Source organism: Poecilia reticulata, chromosome 13 (assembly GCF_904066995.2).
Source record: "Poecilia reticulata chromosome 13, P_reticulata-male-v2, whole genome shotgun sequence".
Taxonomy (NCBI): Eukaryota; Metazoa; Chordata; class Actinopteri; order Cyprinodontiformes; family Poeciliidae; genus Poecilia; species Poecilia reticulata.
In genome coordinates, this window is record NC_088842.1 from 17064927 (window position 1) to 17084515 (window position 19589).

At 39.2% G+C, this 19589-nt stretch overlaps 1 protein-coding gene across 3 annotated transcripts in view; it reads left to right on the forward strand.

Moving 5' to 3' along the window:
• Nucleotides 1–19589, forward strand: part of pde2a (phosphodiesterase 2A) — a 196667-nt gene that overhangs the window by 171653 nt on the left and 5425 nt on the right. For all 3 annotated transcript variants that reach the window (XM_008425456.3, XM_008425457.3, XM_081614397.1), the window contains 21 exons: nucleotides 393–467; nucleotides 1070–1111; nucleotides 1835–1903; nucleotides 1994–2124; nucleotides 6434–6545; nucleotides 7403–7442; nucleotides 7939–8002; nucleotides 8257–8338; nucleotides 10423–10597; nucleotides 11687–11799; nucleotides 13859–13936; nucleotides 14025–14147; nucleotides 14257–14327; nucleotides 15111–15233; nucleotides 15320–15407; nucleotides 15830–15877; nucleotides 16170–16244; nucleotides 16340–16439; nucleotides 18075–18187; nucleotides 18886–18924; nucleotides 19044–19150. In XM_008425456.3, coding sequence (XP_008423678.2) covers nucleotides 393–467; nucleotides 1070–1111; nucleotides 1835–1903; nucleotides 1994–2124; nucleotides 6434–6545; nucleotides 7403–7442; nucleotides 7939–8002; nucleotides 8257–8338; nucleotides 10423–10597; nucleotides 11687–11799; nucleotides 13859–13936; nucleotides 14025–14147; nucleotides 14257–14327; nucleotides 15111–15233; nucleotides 15320–15407; nucleotides 15830–15877; nucleotides 16170–16244; nucleotides 16340–16439; nucleotides 18075–18187; nucleotides 18886–18924; nucleotides 19044–19150 — 1868 coding nt within the window. The remainder of the gene's footprint in view (nucleotides 1–392; nucleotides 468–1069; nucleotides 1112–1834; nucleotides 1904–1993; nucleotides 2125–6433; nucleotides 6546–7402; nucleotides 7443–7938; nucleotides 8003–8256; nucleotides 8339–10422; nucleotides 10598–11686; nucleotides 11800–13858; nucleotides 13937–14024; nucleotides 14148–14256; nucleotides 14328–15110; nucleotides 15234–15319; nucleotides 15408–15829; nucleotides 15878–16169; nucleotides 16245–16339; nucleotides 16440–18074; nucleotides 18188–18885; nucleotides 18925–19043; nucleotides 19151–19589) is intronic.

The following is a 19589-nucleotide window of genomic DNA, read 5'->3' on the forward strand; positions in this document are numbered from 1 at the left end:
ATACTGGACTGAAAATAATAATAAAAAAAAAACTGCTTAGTTTTGAGAGACCTTCAAAAAGATTGAAAGAATATAGATCAAAACCTATTTAAAAGATTCTGAGAAAGCCTGACTGCTTGGAAACAAAATAAACAGAAATAAAGGAGAAAGACATTTACATGGGCAATAGGGATTCATTTAATTTTTTTATCTGAATAACATTAAATTACTTCATTGGTGCAGCAAAGCATTAAAGATTACATTAAAATATTGCCAAAGTGGAGATCCAGGTAATTTCATTGCTCTTTGATTTCTAACTAAAATGGCTGGAGTCATCTGGCTGGATCCGGTTTTGTTGTAGTTTGTGATTTTGTGTATGCAGTTTGGACTGATGTGTTTCTCTTCCTGTGCAGCTGCAGCAGCAGACCAAGTCTCAGTGTTGCTGTTTGTTGCTGGTGTCTGAGGACAACCATCAGCTATTCTGCCAGGTGACCACACTCAGACCGTCGAAGCCAAATCTTTATTTACACAGTATGAAAGACACACAACCACTTTTTTTTATTCTAAGTGGCTAACTTTAAGACACACCAAGCTTTCCTTATATTAGGTAATTCTATTATTATCAATCTATTGTCAAATTTTTAACACTCCTTAAATGTGGAGGTTAGAAAAAGTTCTATGTTCTTTGGTAAAGTTTTTATTTAAACTTTATGACTTCAGTCAATGTGTAAGCGATTATGACAATGTCATAATCGCTTACACCTTTTTAGCTTCACCTATAAATTTTCTATGGGACTTAGATCAGAACTTTATGATGGGCACTTCAAAACATCAACTTTGTTGCTCTTGAGTCATTTTGTAACTAACTTGGCAACATGATTAGGGTCATTCGCTCTCAATCACACTGGTTTTCATTATATGTTTTTAAAATGCCACAAGGTAACAATGTTCAAACGTTCAACCTCTTTTCTTCACACACTGAGACATACACAGATAGATTATAGCCATCTACATTTTCTGCTGTGATTTGGAACTAAATTCAAACCTAACATTTAAATAGTTTGTAACCTTTGACCTTTGTTACATTTAGGTGGTTGGAGACAAAGTGCTGGAGGAGGAGATCAGCTTCCCGGTGAGACAGAGAAAGAAAAACACAATGGATTTATTTTCTTGTATTTGTAGATGTGTAATGTTCCCTGTGAGACCATTTGGTAATTAATCAATTGCCTGTTTGTTTGATCATCCATATTTCAAATGTTTCTTCATCAATCATTCCCTTCTGTTATTCACTGGATCCTGTCATCTCCTGCTTTACTGAGCTGAGATTTTCAGGGATGTTTGCTGCTAATAATAACAATAATAATAAGCTTACTTAGAATACAAGTGCTGTAATCCTGCGTGTGTTTTTGACAGACACAAAAGAATAAAGCTTCCACATGCAAAGGCTCCTAATCCTCTGTAGGGGTTTGTAATTAAGAAATTTGTGCAGGAGAAGTAATCGCTTCCTTCGAGTTGCTCCGGGTCTCCTGTCCATGCTGCAGCTGTAGCGTCACTAACAGGCTCTTCATTACAGGGTGAATACATGGTGTGTGTCCCCCAGGTCAAATGATGTGTGAAACCTTTATGATAGCTGGGGTGAAAAGCTATCTGGGCAAAAAAGTCTTTATCTTACAATAAAACGTACAAAAGCCTTCATTTATTATTTGTTTTTGTCCAAAAACAATCTCTAGGGACATTTTCTTCTAATATTTTTTGTCATGATTTTGGTGTGTCCCCCCCCCCCCACACACACACACACACACACACCCTTTTCCTTTGGTCGCTTTACCCCTGTCTTTCTCTCTCAACTGTCCAGCTGATGTTTGGACGCTTTGGTCAAGTCGTGGAGAAAAAAAAGTCTATTTCCCTCCAGGACATCAGCGCTGTAAGATTCAATCCGTCTTATCTATTGATCCATCAAACTAGCCTCCTTTCTGCCTGTCTGATGTTGTCTGTGTCCTTCTCGTCCTCTCAGGAAGAACGCAGGCAGCTGTCCAGCATGCTGGGCTGTGAGATCTCCTCCATGCTTTGTGTCCCTGTTGTCAGCAGGGCCACCGGTCATGTGGTGGCGCTAGCCTGCGCTTTTAACAAGCAGGGCGGACAGAGGTGAGAGACTTCTAATTTGTCATGTTGGCCGTGTGTCCTTTCAAAGCTTGGTAATTGCAGAATATTGTATCCCACCCTTGCGCGACTTCTTGCCAAAATGCATCAGGACTGCTGGTTCACTTACTGCTATTTGAGACTGCTGACTCTTAGGAGAAGCAACAATTTATGCAACAGTAATTTTGAGATGAGGTCTGATTAGATTAGCTAATTTGCCTGGATTTGTTGAGTTTGCAGAGGATTCGACATTTTACTGGCAGCAGGATAGTCATAATCTAAATGAAGTGGAGGAGCTAGCTGCATTTACTTAAAGGGAGAGGAAGAGCCCATTGAGAAGTAAAACTAAATACCAGAGCAGGGTTTATCACCCAGGGCAGCATAAAATTAGGACCAACACAAATACTCAATATTTCTTTTTTAAGCTATCTGTCAGTAGCACCAACGCTAAGTTTTCTGTTGCTCTTTTTGTTGTTCAGTCATTGTTATGTGAGTGTTGTTTGCAGCTCTCTGGAATCTAAATACGGCAAGGATGAAGAAAGACCAATAATTAATTCAAATTAAGGACTTTAATGATTCACTATATATGCAAAATGAATTAGTCCTTTGCAGGAATGTCAGCATTAGTGAATAACATGTATTTGATGTCTGAAAGGCTCAAGGAGAGGCCCAGGGCCATGTTGTTGCCATTTTCCACTGAAAGTTTAGGAAATGACAGCTCTAAAAACAGATATAACCTTTCATGCCTCCTGTTAGATTAACACATCGTTCCTTTTAAAGTTACAAATTACGCTAATTGGCACGTTTAAGACTGCAACAGGGATAAAGATGTGTGCACTGAAGCACCAGCTTCCTTCACAAGCTCAAAATACACAGAAATGACTCAATTTAATGATCTTCTAACTGCTTACATTATATGGAAATTATGGAAATGTTTATTTAGTTAATTGGAGTAGAAAGTGTTTATTATGTCTTCATGAGTATCGCACAACAATGCAAATCGCTACAATATGAAGTTCATGATTTGATTCGTTGCACTTTATCAGACATGAGTTGTTTTCAACTTGCTGCGAGTCTGATGCTTGTTGTTTAATACAGATTTCCAATTGTTCAGTAATAGTTTACTAATGAGCTTCTTTTGTTAAAAGATGCATTTTTTGAGTTTTCTTCACTCACCAACTTAAATCTCCCTTCTGTTTACCTTTCACATTTTGTCAAATGAAAACCACGACATTCAATTACATTTTATTAGCATTTTAATGTAATAAACCAACTCAAAGCAGTTTATCACTGTAAAGCGAGAGGAAATCTTGCATAAAAAATGAAATATAAAATTTTATTTTTTCCCCTTCACAAAAATTCCTCAATTTCAATCAGAATGGACAGCACCTTTAAATCTATTTTTAAGTCCTGACATACCGTCTCATTTCTACTTAGGTTGGGGCTTTGGCTGAGCCAATATAACACTTCCATATGCTTCGATCTAAAGCATTCAGCTGCAGCTCTGCTTAGGGTTGACCTGAGAGAAGACAAACCCTTCCCTCAGTTTTACGTGTTTGGCTGTCTTTGATTAGATTTCCTCCCATCCGCTCTTAACCATCTACTTTTTTCCCAATCAAGAAAAGCAATTCCACATCATAATACAACTATAATCATGCTTTATCATTTGGATTGGGTGTTCAAGCTGATTAGGTGTATGTTAACACACATAGAGCTTTCTGTCACCACCACTCAGAGAAACGTACAGTTATCGTCTTCACCGCACAATATTTGGCATGTAGGTCAACATTTTGCTGTTTCCCTGAACCAAATGACGGGTTTGTTGGATGCAGTTATGTTCTGCAGAGAGTCCTGCTAAAGACCTAATCGGTTGATGTAGGTGTTTTGGACCAGGAACGCATCTAAATGTAGCAGAACTCCAGCCTTAGATGCCTGGACTCCCACACTTTCATAAAGGCCAGATTTGTGGAGTGCACAACCAATAAATGTTATGACAAATAGTTCTTCTTCTTGAGCCATGAAGGCTCTGAATTAAGGTCCACTTTCTGAAGACCATGGCTAGTATTGTGTCTTTGTACCAGATTTCCAGAAAGTCACTCTCTAAAGCTGCCACCTACAAAACCCTCAAAACCTCCTGAGAGAAACTAGACTTTCATTAAAATCACAGGAGGAAGAAAAAAACCTCAGAAGGTTGCTGATTGCGCTCCATCAGTATAGCTATTATATATTCTTATGCGTTCTTCCCAAACAAAGCAAAGCTTTGCCTAATCTTTCATTTAAAAGAAATCAGTGACAAGTGTTTGGACTGTTGGTCTGGCCCATCTTTGAAGGCTGTGAAATGTTTCTCTGACTGTCAGGCCTCTGACAGAATGTGAAGACTTAAAGTGAGCCCTCGACTGCATGCCGCTGCACTTTAAAACTCATGTCCACTCATCCTCCCTTTGTGTGTGTGTGTGTGAGCAGATGGGTGAGATGATGATGAGGATGAGGATGATGTGCGGTGTGATGATCTGGAGTCAGGTCATGAGTCTAACAGCAGCGGGTGGTTTGGCTGCCTGATTTGGCAGCAGCGGGTTTTGGCGTGTCTCTTCGGTGTGTGTTTGTCTCTGTGCGCTGCCAGGAGCAATGCCGTTATCTCCTGAATACAGAAGTCAGGGAAAAAGCTCTCTAGTTTTTTTTTTTGTTTTGATTTTTTATCACCACGGTTGTGTTTGTTAAAGTATGCAGAGGAGTTTATTGGTATATTGTTGTTATTTTTTTCCACATATGCATGCACCCTCATGAGATGGATGAGAAGGGATCATGTCTGATCATTTCACTCAGTAGTGGCTGGCATCTCATTACCATGGTGAGTGCTGCAGGATTAGGGTTTCCACGGAGCAAATAACTCAGTCAGTCTGGTCTTTGCTCCGAACGCAGTGAAACAGATGAACTTTGCCATCATTATAAAGATTACATATGCAGAGTTTGTTTGTGTGAAAAGTAAAATATGGCCTCATATGTCCCCAGCAGCACAGCATGGCAGCGGTAATAGGTTCATATAAAACTCCACAAACGGAGGAAACAGAAAAATGGTAGTGCTCAAAATATCAAAAAGTGATTTTGTTAGATCAACCTTAATGCAAGGAATAGGGCCAACGCAGAGAACCTTTTGTTTTTCATATATTAGGCAATATCCGTGTTTGGAAGCACAAAGCTACCGCTTGTTAGGCTTGTTTCCAAGATATGGAAGAATTTCAAAATATCTTTCTCTCCAACACGGCGGCCGGGTCTACTGCAGAGTTACAAAGCGCTATTTCATAACCAAAATCTTCTATTTGTTGTGTATTGTGTGCTCTTCTTCTGCAGTATACGTGTATTTTACGGTTTTTAGAAAAGGACTCCTACTGGCTACTTTTCAACCTGTGGGGATGGAGACCAGACGATGTCATGACTGCAAATAACTGGCTGTTACCACAGAAAATGATCCTCCAGTCTCAGCGTAGCTCTGTGTAACTCCTGGGTGTCAGTCACAGATATTTCCCAGATGCAGGCTCCTGTCTCCATTGACAGGATCCTTGTGTGTCTGATCTGGAACCAGGAAAGACCCTCGAGCCCATAACAATGTGCCACTGCTCTCTATAGGAAGTGACAGATAACTGCAGCCAATTACATGAGCCATTATGGTCATCGTTTTGGTGTTTAGAAAGATTCCCAACCTGGAGGAAAACTGGTTTCATTATTGTTTTGGGGGTTTTTTCCCCAGTTTAGACATTTTGCTGTGACTTTGTTCTTTTACGTTACCCGTTTCTGCATTGCTGTCTTGATGAGTTTTTGACTTATTGGAACAGAAAATGTCACCCAAGCAGGAGCAGAAAATCATTTTTAGATTTGTTCAGCAAAATTATCCAGTAGGGGAACATTTTAATTAGCTGTAAGTACTATATGTGCAATTTGGGCCTTTTTATTTCACAACACTTGATTTTTCACCAAGGATATTTAGTGTCTTCTATGAGATGTTAATGAAACACAGAAGAGGTACAGAAGCAATTTGCATTTCTCTGAAATGAGGTGCCGTGACCCGAAACACGACGAAGCAGGGACAAAACAAAGAATTAATGCACTGGATTAGTATTTATTCATTAGAACAAATTGTTATCACTCCCTATGAGTAAATATAAAATTTAGGATTTAAAACTATAGTAAAAACAATGTTTATTAAAATGTTCTAGAGCTACAGAAAAAACGCTCAGAGACGTTTTACTGCAACATGAATAATACATTAAGAGGAGATTAAGTGTATAACTCTCTGTTTGACTTTGTTTGTGTTCTGCAGACATGCAGAGGCAGACGAACACGTCATCCAGCACTGTTTCTGCTACACCTCAACAGTCCTCACTTCAACTCTGGCCTTTCAGAAAGAGCAGAAACTAAAAGTGGAATGCCAGGTATCGCACATTTCCCCACTCACTCGCAAGTTTACATGTGCTTATTGTTAATATGAAAGTCATAATAATTTGGTCTTTAAATGATTTATTTGAACTACCCTGTCTTTAAAGTGCGTGTTATTTAAAGGTTGGTTTTCGCTAAACCAACCTGAATATGTTAATATATCCATTTGCCCCCACTAATAATAATTGTTAATGGATATTTTGAAATAGTAAAGTTAATTTTGAAGCTTAGTTTTACTCTGGCCTTTCAATTCCAAAGCCGGTTTTGGTGTACGTTTGACATCATCGTCCTGCTAGAACACCAACCGGTGCCCCGGCTGCTGCTTTCCATCTGTTTGATTTGTGCTAACAGGGGGAAAATCCAAGCTAGTCCTTCTTCGCTATCCCTATTGCTTTGCTCAGCTCACCAGTACCACTGCTTTATAACCACTGATTTGGTTGGCTTGGTTTGGTTTCAAACCAAACCAAGCCAGTTGGTTTGGTTTGAAAGCTTCACCTTGACCAAACATTCATCTTTCATTGTGGCCAAATATTTTCAACCTCTGACTTGTCTGACCATAAAACTAGGTAACAAAAACCTTGAGGATTTTCTGTGGCTTGCTGGGAGATATTTCTCCGTATTTTAGAGGGAACACACACACTCTATGCATAATTTCAGCCTGAGAAAATCTTCCATAAATTCAAACTTGTGCACCCAATTCTCAATTTTAAAATCCTTCTGATTGCATTTTCCATTATTAGTCAAGTTGTTCATAATTAGTACGGCATTCATATGATGATGATGAAGGAATGTGCTTTACGCTCTGAAGCTGTTTTTTGATGAGCTTGTTATTGTCCACCGTTTCCCTTTTTAGGCACTTCTGCAAGTAGCCAAGAACCTCTTCACACACTTGGGTACGTCTCTTTCCCCGTCTCTGTCAGAACGTCCAGTGAACAGACACTGCTGGAAGATCTGCTTTGCTGGCAGATATTTAAATGCTCACCTTTGAAGCCAAACGGTGCACATAATTGAATGAGATATTACTGACCGTAAAGGTGATAATGTCCAGAATCATAATAATAAACTTAAAAGGGCATTAAAAATGATGGCTATTCCATCCTTACACTCCCATTCTTATAAAACAGCCAGCAGCCACAGCAGAACATGTCATTGTTGATTTATCATGATTGCGAGAACAAAAATTGATCCAGTGTTAGAGCAAATTGCCACTCACTGGACTGAACCCATGATTACAAAAGCTCTTATCAGCTTGTGCTGTTGATCCTCAGGTACTCATGTTGTAATCTCTATTTCTGTCTGCCTGGGCTCTATCATACTGCTATAATTTTCTCTGTTTTCTTTTGGATTCCTCCCTCTCTCTGTCTCTTCCTCTCACCCCGATTCCTCCAGATGATGTGTCAGTGCTGCTACAGGAAATAATTGTGGAGGCCAGGAACCTGAGCGACGCAGAGATGTAAGCCCTCTGATTTATCCTAACAAGGACGTTTTAATGCATGTCGGAAAGAGAGAGCATGCCTTTGTAGACTGGAAATCTCTTTATCTCCATTTGCAAAAAGGCTATTTCTGCCATTTGTTCTCAGCCAACTTGCCTGATTTGATTAAAGTTTCAAATTGACTTGAAGTAGAATGAGAAAAACCTCTGTGAAGTCACCGGCTTTGCTCTGTTTTCTGTCGCCTTTTTGATTTTGACTCTCTCCGCTCTCCTAGCTGTTCAGTGTTCCTGCTGGATCGGGTTAGCCATGAGCTAGTGGCGAAGGTGTTTGATGGCGGTGTTGTTAGCGACGAAGAGGTAAAGCAATCAAGAATAATATGTTTGATGTAAAAACTAGGTGTACATATTAAACTGCAAAGTTTTGTTTATGATCTATCTTCAAATCAAATAAACATAACCTCAGATGAGCAGAAATCACCCACTGTCATTACTATGTATTTAACAAAGTTAAATAATGCCAATCAAATGCTCTGTGTTAATCATGCAGGATAAACACTTATAAAAAGAAGAATGTTTTAATGATTTAGAGGAGTGCCATACAAAAACATCAACTCTTCAGGTTTCAGAGAAGCAATTCTTCAGACTCAGAAATGTTAGAGGGCAACGTCCAAATATCTAGCCTCGATCGTCCTGCAGCAACAAAGACTGCAGACCAGTGGAAAAGACAGTAACCAATCTTTGTAGGATCGTCAAGAAGCCTTGCTCTGCAACATCTAAAAAGAAAGACTGGGAAAAAAAATGTTGCAGAGCTCCAGTTCAGTCATAGAAGTCAAGCTAAATAAAGTACTGCTAAGGTACCCAAAAGCCTTCTTCTCACTCAATTGGAAACTGCCAAGTGTTTTCCTAGACCTCCAAGATAGATTTTTCAGCCAAATGTTGAAAACCTTTTTCCAGCACAAAGTCATGAAGCTATTGAACGCTTTCCCGCTTTCCAAACCATACCAGAATACTACCAGCACAGGTATCCCATCTGTTCTAGGATCTTTCCTTACAATAAGTGGAATTTCCTAATAAATTATAGAAGGTTTCTCCACCTCCACCATCAGCTTCAGCCCTTCTGATGAGAAGCATTCGCAGTATTTTAATTTCTTTAAGTACAGAATGCGGTGCACTGCAGAACAAATATTTTATTATCTGTGCGCCTGTGTTTGTCTGAAGCATCATGCACGCAAAATCCAAAATCATATTTTGAATTAAGCTCAATCCAATCTTTATGTACAATTTGGACAGGTGTGCACTTCTTTCCAGCTGGGACTCCTACTGTGTAGAAGGGGCAGCAAATATGAATCTCGATGTCCATCGGGCCAAAGTTTGGTCAGGTTTGCAGATTATTGTTGCAGTGTTACCTGCATGGCAGCTCCAACACCAAAAGTGTTGGAATAAATTAGGCTACATTGGGCACTAACAGTAATGTGTTGGTGTTATTTGGCTCGCCGGCAGATTACCTTGGAGTTAGGTCTGTGCACCCACTCTTTGTTCAAATTCTCAAAAGGCCAATCTGACCAGGTGCACGCAGACCACATGCCATGGATAAGCCACCACTGCTGCTTTCAGGTTCCTAAACATACAACCCAGGAAAAAAAGTTTGACTGCTGTCATGATAACAAAGCACCACCAATCTTTGGTGCAAGCTCAAAACCGTTCTCCCACATGCCATAAAACTGATAAGTTGTTGTGTTATTCCTGCTAAAGCTAAACTCTACAAGCTGAGAGACATTAAGGTATTCTACTCAGCAATATGTCACATTAGGTGCAGTATGTAATTTAATACGTCACATTAAATTAATACAAACTTTATACAGTACTAAAGCATTTCCAGGAGTGACAGGATGATGCATGCAGCTGCAGACCATGAGAGGTCACTGAATAGTTTAATGGGTATAAAATTAATGTGAATAATATATTACACCAGGTTTTAACCCAGTTTAACATTAAATTAGGCAGTCGCTTTGGGAAGAATGATGATCTTACCCTCCAGTAAAGCTCCGGGGACTGTTATAGCGAATGTTAATGTGCAGTGAAGCTGTTGTGTGGGCACATGGTTGCCCAGCACCTTACAACATCCCTTTGATATCGAATGATCCTGTAATTTGTCTCTTGTCTCATTGTGTGTATTCGACTTTTTTAAATGTACTTTTTCCGCATAGTGACTTATCCAGCATCTTCCTTTTGGCCCAGTTGTCTCACAAGGATTCGGCAGTGTTTGCAGAATCAACTACACAGAAAGGAAGAAACTGGGGCATTTTGTGCATTTTTTAGAAAGTTGGCATGTGAAAAACTTAGCCCACTAGTTGGGAGACCGAGCTGCTTGTCAACTGCTTACTCACTGTCACAGATATTTTTATTCGGTAAATGTCTTCTGTGTTTGTGTCTGAATGCAGAATGAGTTTCGTATCCCAGCCGATCAAGGCATCGCAGGCCATGTTGCAACCACCGGTCAGATTTTGAACATTAAGGATGCCTACTCCCACCCTCTCTTCTACCGCGGCGTGGACGACAGCACCGGCTTCAGGACTCGCAACATTCTCTGCTTCCCCATCAAAGACGAAAACAACGGTAAGAATGAGGTGACACATTTCCATACATTACTGCAGGTAAAAAGGACACCATTCAGTAACACTGCAGGGGTAATATATTAATGGCGCTGGAAAAGAAGTGAAGCCGCAGATGGTTACAATTCAAGCTTTCAAATGAAGGAATTACTAAAAGAAAATAGAAATACAGGAACTAATAATTTAATAGATATTTTTAGCTATAAAGAAAGTCATGCATTTTGGGGTTTTTTGCACTGAAGGTGCAGAAAAATTCTAAATAAGGGGAGGAAATGTGGGAAATAAGGTTTTAGGTGGCTTTTTTATGCATTGTAATTAAAAGAGGTCTTAATGGAGACATTTATGTATGTTCATTTATATGTATTTTACACATTTAGGTGCTCCGGAGACATAAAAACAAAGCTCATTCTTCGTATTCAGTACTTTGTAGAGAAGCAGAGCCATATTTGCTACTTTATGATGTCTTTGTAGCATTCAGTCATTTACCATGGCAACTAAAGCTATTGAATAGTATTTCAATAGCAAATTTTGTGTTTTTCCTGCACTTTTGCCTTGAGTTAACTACCCTCTGCTCCTCTTTTGTCTGAAAAAGTGAAACCACATTTTCACCCAGGTGATTGTTCAGAATAGCACAAAGAGCAGTTACATCACATCCTTGTGCCTAAATGTTAGAGTGCTCAAAGTGCACTCCAAACCCTCTTCAGTGAGTTATTTCAGAAATCTCCGCTTCATGTTGACAGTGCTGCCTAAACTGTTTCTGGGCAGAGCAACTTTGCATTCAGTGCCGCTTGTCTCTATATGGAAAAGTGTCTGGAGCTCAGCTGGATGGTTTAAATTTGGGTCTTTTTCTTTGCAATTAGGATCAACCACAGTGTGAAATTAATCTGAGTTAGCAGAGCTGCTCAACTCCACTTTTGTTCTGCACATCTAACTGTTGCTTTCTTTGCCCCATAATTTTTATTCATCCTTGCATCTTTTCCTTCCCATTTTTCTTCATCATCTTCTTTCCTTCGTCTTTCTCCCCTAATCTTTTCCTCCCACCATCTCCTCTCCTTTCTCTTGCCTCCTCTTTCTGAAATTCTCCGTCTCCTAGAGGTGATTGGTGTAGCGGAGTTGGTGAATAAAATGAACGGGCCATGGTTCAACCGCTTTGATGAAGATCTGGCCACAGCTTTCTCCATCTACTGTGGAATCAGCATTGCCCACGTAAGACTTTTCTCCCACTCACAGTCACCTTTAAATCTTTTTTTAGTCTTGCGAATGTCTTTGTGGTGGATAGACTAAAATGAATCTCTTAGAGGATTTTTTTTTTAAATACGAAGTAAATCAATTCTTTCAGAAAGAAGTGGTAGCATATAGAAAATGAATTCAGCAGGACGAACAGTGAGCAACATCCTCATGACTAATTCATCCCGAGAAATGAAATATGTTGGTTTTCTGACCTTACAGTGGGTTAAAAAGTAGAAATGTACTGGTTATCCATTATTAGGAGTGGCTCTGCACTTGCACTTGCGCTGGAGCTGTTGCTAATGTGGTCAGAAAGACTGAGCGTGCCTGGGAAAATGAGATCAGTTCAGCAGGAGCAAAGCGCGCGTTCAGAGCGGAGGGAAGGAACGTCTCGCAGGAAATTCAAGCAGATCCTGTCTAATGGTAGTGACAGAGCTCCGCTGTGCACTTTAAAAACAGTTTGTACGACAGCTTCAAAGCTAACAACAAACATTCTGCTGGAGAGAAGGTTGAGCCTCGCAACAATGACGTTTATATCCTTAATGATGTTAAAAAATATATGACTGTGCTGTTTGGCTCCACCAATAACCAGAACGCTTTTATGTTAATATGGGATATATCCTGTTTGGAGACTCTCAGAGTGTAATTTAGAAATCAGGAGAAAGATGCGTTTTACTTTCCTTATAAGTATAAAAGAATGATGAACAGAAAGAAGGAAGTAAAAATAGAAAGGAAAGGTATCAAGGAAAGAAGGAAGGAAAGAAGGGTAGAACTAAACTAAAAAGACATAAGGAAGCAATGTAGATAGGTAGCTTTTCACTCAATTAGAAATCAGTAACCTTTTCAGAGACTTGTTGCTTAATTAGTTTTACCAACAACTTGCAGGGTGTTGTTGGCTAGCACATGTTAGCTTGAACATGGGCAGCTTTAGCTCTGGTCAGCATTGCATCAGCAGTGTTTGGCTCGCCAGATTCGGTGAAGCTGCGTCTCTCAGTTCTCAAATGGTCATCAGACTGGACTAGCACCCAGCGTCGGCTATAAGCAATAATCTTGGGGAACCTGTAAATTACACGCTTTCTTCTGCAGAATTCTGAATAAAACTAGAATCAAAGTGTATTCATACAGCTGGGCAAATACAGTCACCTATATATTTTTGGATCTGGAGCTTCAGAGTAAAAAACAGATCTTCTCTCTGCCAACGAGAGAAGGTGTGCACTTGTTTCTCCTTTAAGAAACAAGTGCGCCACTTGTTTCTCAAGTGGGTGAGCTTCTTTCAGCAGCTCTGTTTTGTAACCAGATATTAGTTTTTCACATGGTAAAACTCCTCTTCTTGTTGAAACTGAAAGTATGTTAATTCACTGCATTGTGGGATAAACAGTCCCCACACCGGTCTCCTGTAGTCAGTTATTTATGGCAGGAGGTCCAACGTAAACAAAAGGAAAGGAGGGAGAGAAAAAAAAGGGAACAGAAAGAAAGAAGAGAAAAATGTAAACATTGAATCAAACAAGAAGAACAAAACAGAGAAAGGAAAGAAAGAAATGTATGATTAGAGGATAAAAAAGAGAAGCCTGTATTATTGTATTACAAATGAGAAAGCAGAGTGGAGCTCGAAGGAAGAGGAAAAAAATAGATCCTTATTACAATCAAATTACACCTCAGAAATATTTTATTCAACATTTCCGATTCACTGTGTTATTAATCAGCACTTGTAGAATGTGACCTTTCAGTAACTGCAGGTATTCACTAGAATATCTGCAAACTATAAAGACAAGTAATTGGGAAAACAACGGCTTTCAAGGACACTTAATCATCTGAAGATTGCCAAATACAATGTTAACCAATGCCTGTACTTTAACAGGCTATCCACAACTGATATGTGAGCTTTAATCTGTTATGTTCAGCCGTATCTTATATCATAGGAAAGTAAAAATGAATTAAAGCAACACCATAATGAGCATTGTTTATTTACAAAGATGATTTATCTCCGTAATGAGAAACCAACATTGTTATTTTTGTTTGTGATTCGCATGTTTTTTAGTCTCTGCTCTACAAGAAAGTCCATGAAGCTCAGTTCAGGAACACGCTTGCCAATGAAATGATGATGTACCACATGAAGGTAACCTCACATTTACCCACGACACTAAGCATGTCTTTCCTCAGATAATGCTCCCCATTTTGTAAAATGCTTCTTGCACGTGCTGCAGGTGTCAGAGGAGGAGGTGACTAAGCTGCTTGTGACCGGAATCGAACCCGTGAAGGAGATTCATTCGTGTTTCGCCGAGTTCACCTACACTCCCCGTTCCCTTCCTGATGACACGACACCTCATGTGAGAAAAAGAGGAAGAGGGTGTGGGGTGAAAGAAAAAAAATGACAATCAGAAGACAAACCAGAAGAATGAGTAATATATTCTGCTCCATGTGTGTGCGTGTCTGCAGGGCGTCCTCAGCATGTTTGAAGATATGGGTTTCATCAACACGTACAAGATTGACCTGCACACTCTCGCCAGGTTAGACACTTACATCATTCCAAGTTATGCATATGAGAGTGTGGCTTTTTTTTCTTTAGTAACCAGCCTACTTTGATGTTTCTCTCCACGTTCTTCAAAAATGACTGTATTACCCCAGTTGTGAGGACAATAAGCTAAAAATACAAATGTACAGCAACTGGCTTCAAATACAAAGCATCAATTTAGAGTTGATGCTTTGCACTACAATAAATGTGCATTTAGATCCCTTATATTTCTACTAAAAGCAGCAGCCATATTTATTTACAGTATTCTAATTGCACAAAGGATCAGATTAAGCATATTCTTTCAGTGTATCAGTAAAGGTAACAGGTGAGATAGATGTTACATTTAGTGAAATATAGCCTGAACAATTTTGATATTTTTTTTATTGTAGCCTGTTAATGCCCAAAAGTTATGCTTAAAGATCAGACTGAAAACCAAAAAAAATTATGGAAACAAGATTTTAATCCCTTGAGAGTAAAGTCACTGAGATTTATATCAGACTTCAGTTTTCACATAAGTTGTGATAAAGAGTCTCTGGTGCTACGTAATCAGCACTGCAGCTGAGCTGTAATACAGCCACATTTTTATTAATTCCCCTTCTGCTCTTTCAGCTCAAGGAAAGAGGTGCACTTATCAAACCGGGTCATGATGTTCAAAACCAAATTACATGCTGCAAATAAAAAAAATAAGTGGGGAAATGATGTGGTCCTTTTTATAGCACATGTCCCAGTGTCACATGATGTGATGGCAAGTATAATTAAACCGCTGCCTTGGCGACAGGTTCTGTCTGATGGTGAAGAAAGGCTATAGGGACCCTCCATACCACAACTGGATGCATGCCTTCTCCGTCTCACACTTCTGCTACCTGCTCTACAAAAACCTAGGGTTGTCCAACTACCTCGAGTGAGCACCCATCTCCTGAATACTTAATAATTCAATGTGTGCTGTGTTGAAATGAAAATGATTCTACTTTTCCTGTTTTTATGCAGGGATATAGAGATTTTGGCTCTCTTTGTTTCCTGCATGTGCCACGATCTGGACCATCGCGGCACCAACAATTCTTTCCAAGTGGCCTCGGTGAGAATATCCACTAGAATTTCTACTTCTTTTTTTATACGAAAGTGATATTGAATAGGTACAATAATGCAAAATAATCAGCCAGAGTGTGGATTTTATCCCATCACCTGTGACGGGATTAAAAACACCCAGTGTGATGCTAAGATGTCTCTGCGATGAGCAGCCTTTTGCTCTGGTTCACTTTAATCATACATAGTCCCGCAGCGCTAAATGACTCAAACACACAGGCAGAAACATGGTGCAACAAAGGGCATACTTCAAATCAACAATCTATCAGCATCCCTGTGCGCTTTTTAGTTTCCAAGCACAGCTGATACAAGCCATTTCAAAGAAAACGCTGCTGCAGTTAGCCCGAGGATGTCGTTTTCACTGTTTGTGGATGCTGCTGAAGGGTCTCATTTTTGTCTCTGTTTGACTTTCAGCAATCAGTCCTGGCTGCTCTCTACAGCTCCGAGGGATCTGTAATGGAGGTGACTCAAGCTCGGAAATTTCTTTTTTAAATCCTCAATTTCTTTATTTCACAATCTGAAATGCAAATCTGTATTTTTAATTTTTTTATATTTTTGCTTTATTTTGAATAAATTGCCTTCGACCTGCTAATATATTGTGTGCTACTGCGACATCTAGTGGCCAGAACAAAAAAAAAAAGATATATTTGAAGGAAGAAAATAAGATCCATCAAAATTTGTTTTGCCTTTTGCCTGCAAAACATGACTCAGCAATATTACAGCTGCTTTCTTCATACTCTGTTTGCTGTGACAGAGACACCACTTTGCCCAGGCAATTGCTATTCTCAACACACAAGGCTGCAACATCTTTGAGAAATTCTCCAGGAAGGTGAAATACAACATTTGCATCAATTTCAGTAGCTCTCTAAACTTTTTTTATTATTATTTTTCTGCAAACTTCTGGTGTTATTTCTATATTTGTAGGATTACCAGAGGATGCTGGATCTGATAAGAGACATCATTCTGGCTACAGACCTGGCTCATCACCTTCGAATTTTTAAGGACTTGCAGAGGATGGCTGATGGTATGTGTCAGTAGTTAAGCATGAATGTTATTTGATAATCCAACATATAGTAGTGCAAAAATATGAAGTGGAAAAAAGAAATGATAAAAAATATTCAGCTCCTTTTACTCCTAATACCCCTAAATAAAATCCAGTGCAACCAAATGACTTCAAAAGTCACCTAATTAGTAAAAAGACAGTAAATACAGTCAGTCTGTGTGTAATTTAATGTCAGTATAAATCCATTTGTTCAGAATATTAATTAGTGAACATCATTATGAAAACCAAGGAGCACAGCAATGAAATCTGTGGTGGAAAAGTTCAAGGTTTAGATACTTTTGCTAGATACGGCAGCACTGGATAAAAAACAAGGTTCTGCTTGAGGTTTTATAATAACTAACTAATATTCTAAAGATTTATGGTGAAGCTTGCAGCGTTCAGCCTCGGCATTCTTAATAATCGTCCACAGTTGCTTACACTATCGTGTGACTTAATTGGGTGTAACGTCTGGGCCAGAGGTTAGTTACGCCTGAATGCAACCAATTATGAGTTATCCTGAGTGGATGCCTCTGCAGTGAATTCAGCTTAAGCTGCTAAAAGGATCCAGGGATACACAAAACCTCTAAATGAGTGAGAAATTCCTCTGCACTGCAGAGTCTGTGAATTTTGGACAGAAACAGATTAAACAAATTGCATAGGATTGGCGAGTTTGAGAGACTATCCATCCATCTATCCATTTTCTGTACACCCTTGTCCCTTAGTGGGGTTGGGAGGGTTGCTGGTGCCTATCTCAAGCTAACATTCTGGGCAAGAGGTGGGGTCACCCTGGACAAGTCGCAGGGCATTTGACAGACTAAAATATGTATTTTTTGTCATTAAATAATGAACTCGCAATTTGCCGGACGTCGATGGTTTTATGTGTCCAACACCAAACTCCATCGATAATGCAGAACACAAACAAAAAGGTAACAAAAGAAGCTCAAATTTGAGTTTATAATGTGAAGATTTATGTGGCGAATTGTCAACAGATGGGGAGGAAATCAGGAGAAACATAGTCTTACTTCAGTAACTTGACTATTTAACAAACCAGCACTCCAACCAAGGGTGGAAAAGTCCTCTGTGACTTTTTGTAATCCACAGCAGTGGTAAATGACCGTTTGTGACAAAAAATATATATATTTAAAAAAAACAAGCAATTCTTGAAGGATTCAGGTAGATGCAGTGGTTTCTGCCCTGGTTCTAGCACTGCTTAAATTTCTCTTAATACTGTATCTGTGTCACCAGAATATATTAGAAAATCATGAAGTGGTTCTGTAAAACAAAACAGCAGTAAACAGAAGGAGCTGAGAGTATATGCATAATTAGTCTGTGTTTTAGTCCTGAGGGTTTAAACTACGCTGTACTAATAAAGCCGGTAGAAAATGTGTTCCAAGGCAACATTGTTTCAGACAACAAATCGTCATTCATAAATCGTAGTACCTTTCTACTTTTAGGAAGGATCGGAAAAGTGACTTTTTAAAGTGAATTATCTCCCTCGTAAAACAATTGAAGGGATGATGATTAGAGCTTCAAAGATTTTTGGCTCTAAAATATGGTGTTTCTGATGTCGAACTGAATTGATGTGAAACCAATGAATTGTGTCTGTGTGTCTTTTAGATGGATACAATACAAAGAGTCGCACCCATCACTCCTTGCTGTTGTGCCTGCTGATGACTTCCTGTGATCTGTCAGACCAAACCAAGGATTGGAAAACAACACGCAAGATTGCGGTCGGTTAATAGCCTACGCTAGTGGCTATACATCCCACTACACAGAACTTCTGCAGACATTTTATTGTTTCTTATTAGTACGATTATAAAGTTTTTCACAAACCAATGGCTGAACAGCAAATATTTGGAGACATACCACAAATGTAAATAACCTTTAAACTCCATTATACGCTCTTCTGTGCAATCACACTCCATTTTTTTTGGATTAGGTTTTTAATCTTGACCTGCCCCCCTTTTACAAAACCCCTGTAAACCTTGCCCTAAATCCTAACCTCAATTTCCAAACACCTAATGCCTAAATCAGATGCAGAGTAATCCTTGATCCCGAAACAAAACAAAACAAAAAAAACATGCACCTCTTTTATTCAGGAGAGATTACTGTACAATATCTGGCTTGTTTCAGTCGCAGTGGGTACAGGCATCACTTGTAATAAAGGGGAACAGCAGGTGTTGTATTAGCAAAATGAAAAAATGTATATATCAAGCTTGTGGGACAGCAGCCTGGTGTAAAACAATATCATCAAGCATGTATTCAACATGCATTTGATCACTTTTAAGCTACAATACAAGTACATGCTTTCATATTTGCATTTTTAAACCCTTGACACAAATCCAGACTGAATTTCATCACTGTCACCCTTCTGGAAACATGAAACCATGTGTGCAGTGATATTTGTATTGCCTCTGTCTGTCTGCAGGAGCTGATTTACAAAGAGTTCTTCTCTCAAGGAGATCTGGTATGTCTCAGCAGCCAAACGCTTTCTGCTGCAGCACGTGGCTGAACTTTGCGTCCTTATCCAGATTATTGAGCTCATTACTCATATCTGTGTACTGTGCGCTCGTTGCGTATGTGCAGGAGAAAGCCATGGGGAACAGACCAAGTGAGATGATGGACAGAGAGAAAGCGTATATCCCAGAACTACAGATCAGCTTCATGGAGCATATCGCCATGCCCATCTACAAGTGTGTACAAAACCAACTCCCTCAAGACACTTTGCTCTACTTTACATCATCTCGTGTCCAATTTCACAGGGGATTTTAGCTTTAGATTTTGCTGACAGAAATTGTTTAAAAACATCTAAAGTTACTTGCGGAGTTTTAGATTTTTTTTTTATTAATTTGTTTTTATTTATTTATAATCCAAATTTCTTTTCCAAACGCTGTTTTCAGTGCTCTTCAAATTTCATGACTGGCTTGTGAAAAATACAGAAGCTTTTAGCAGCTAAGTCACATATTTCCCACAGGAGACCAGAGGAAGGAAAAACAGATTAAGTTAGGGGTAAAAATGTTAATGTTACTGCAGTACTGTTGAGGAAAATTTAAGAACATGCCTCCTGGAAATAAGATAATACAGCTTTTTACCCCCAGAATACAAAATTAAGAGATTTTCTTTTCTTTTTTG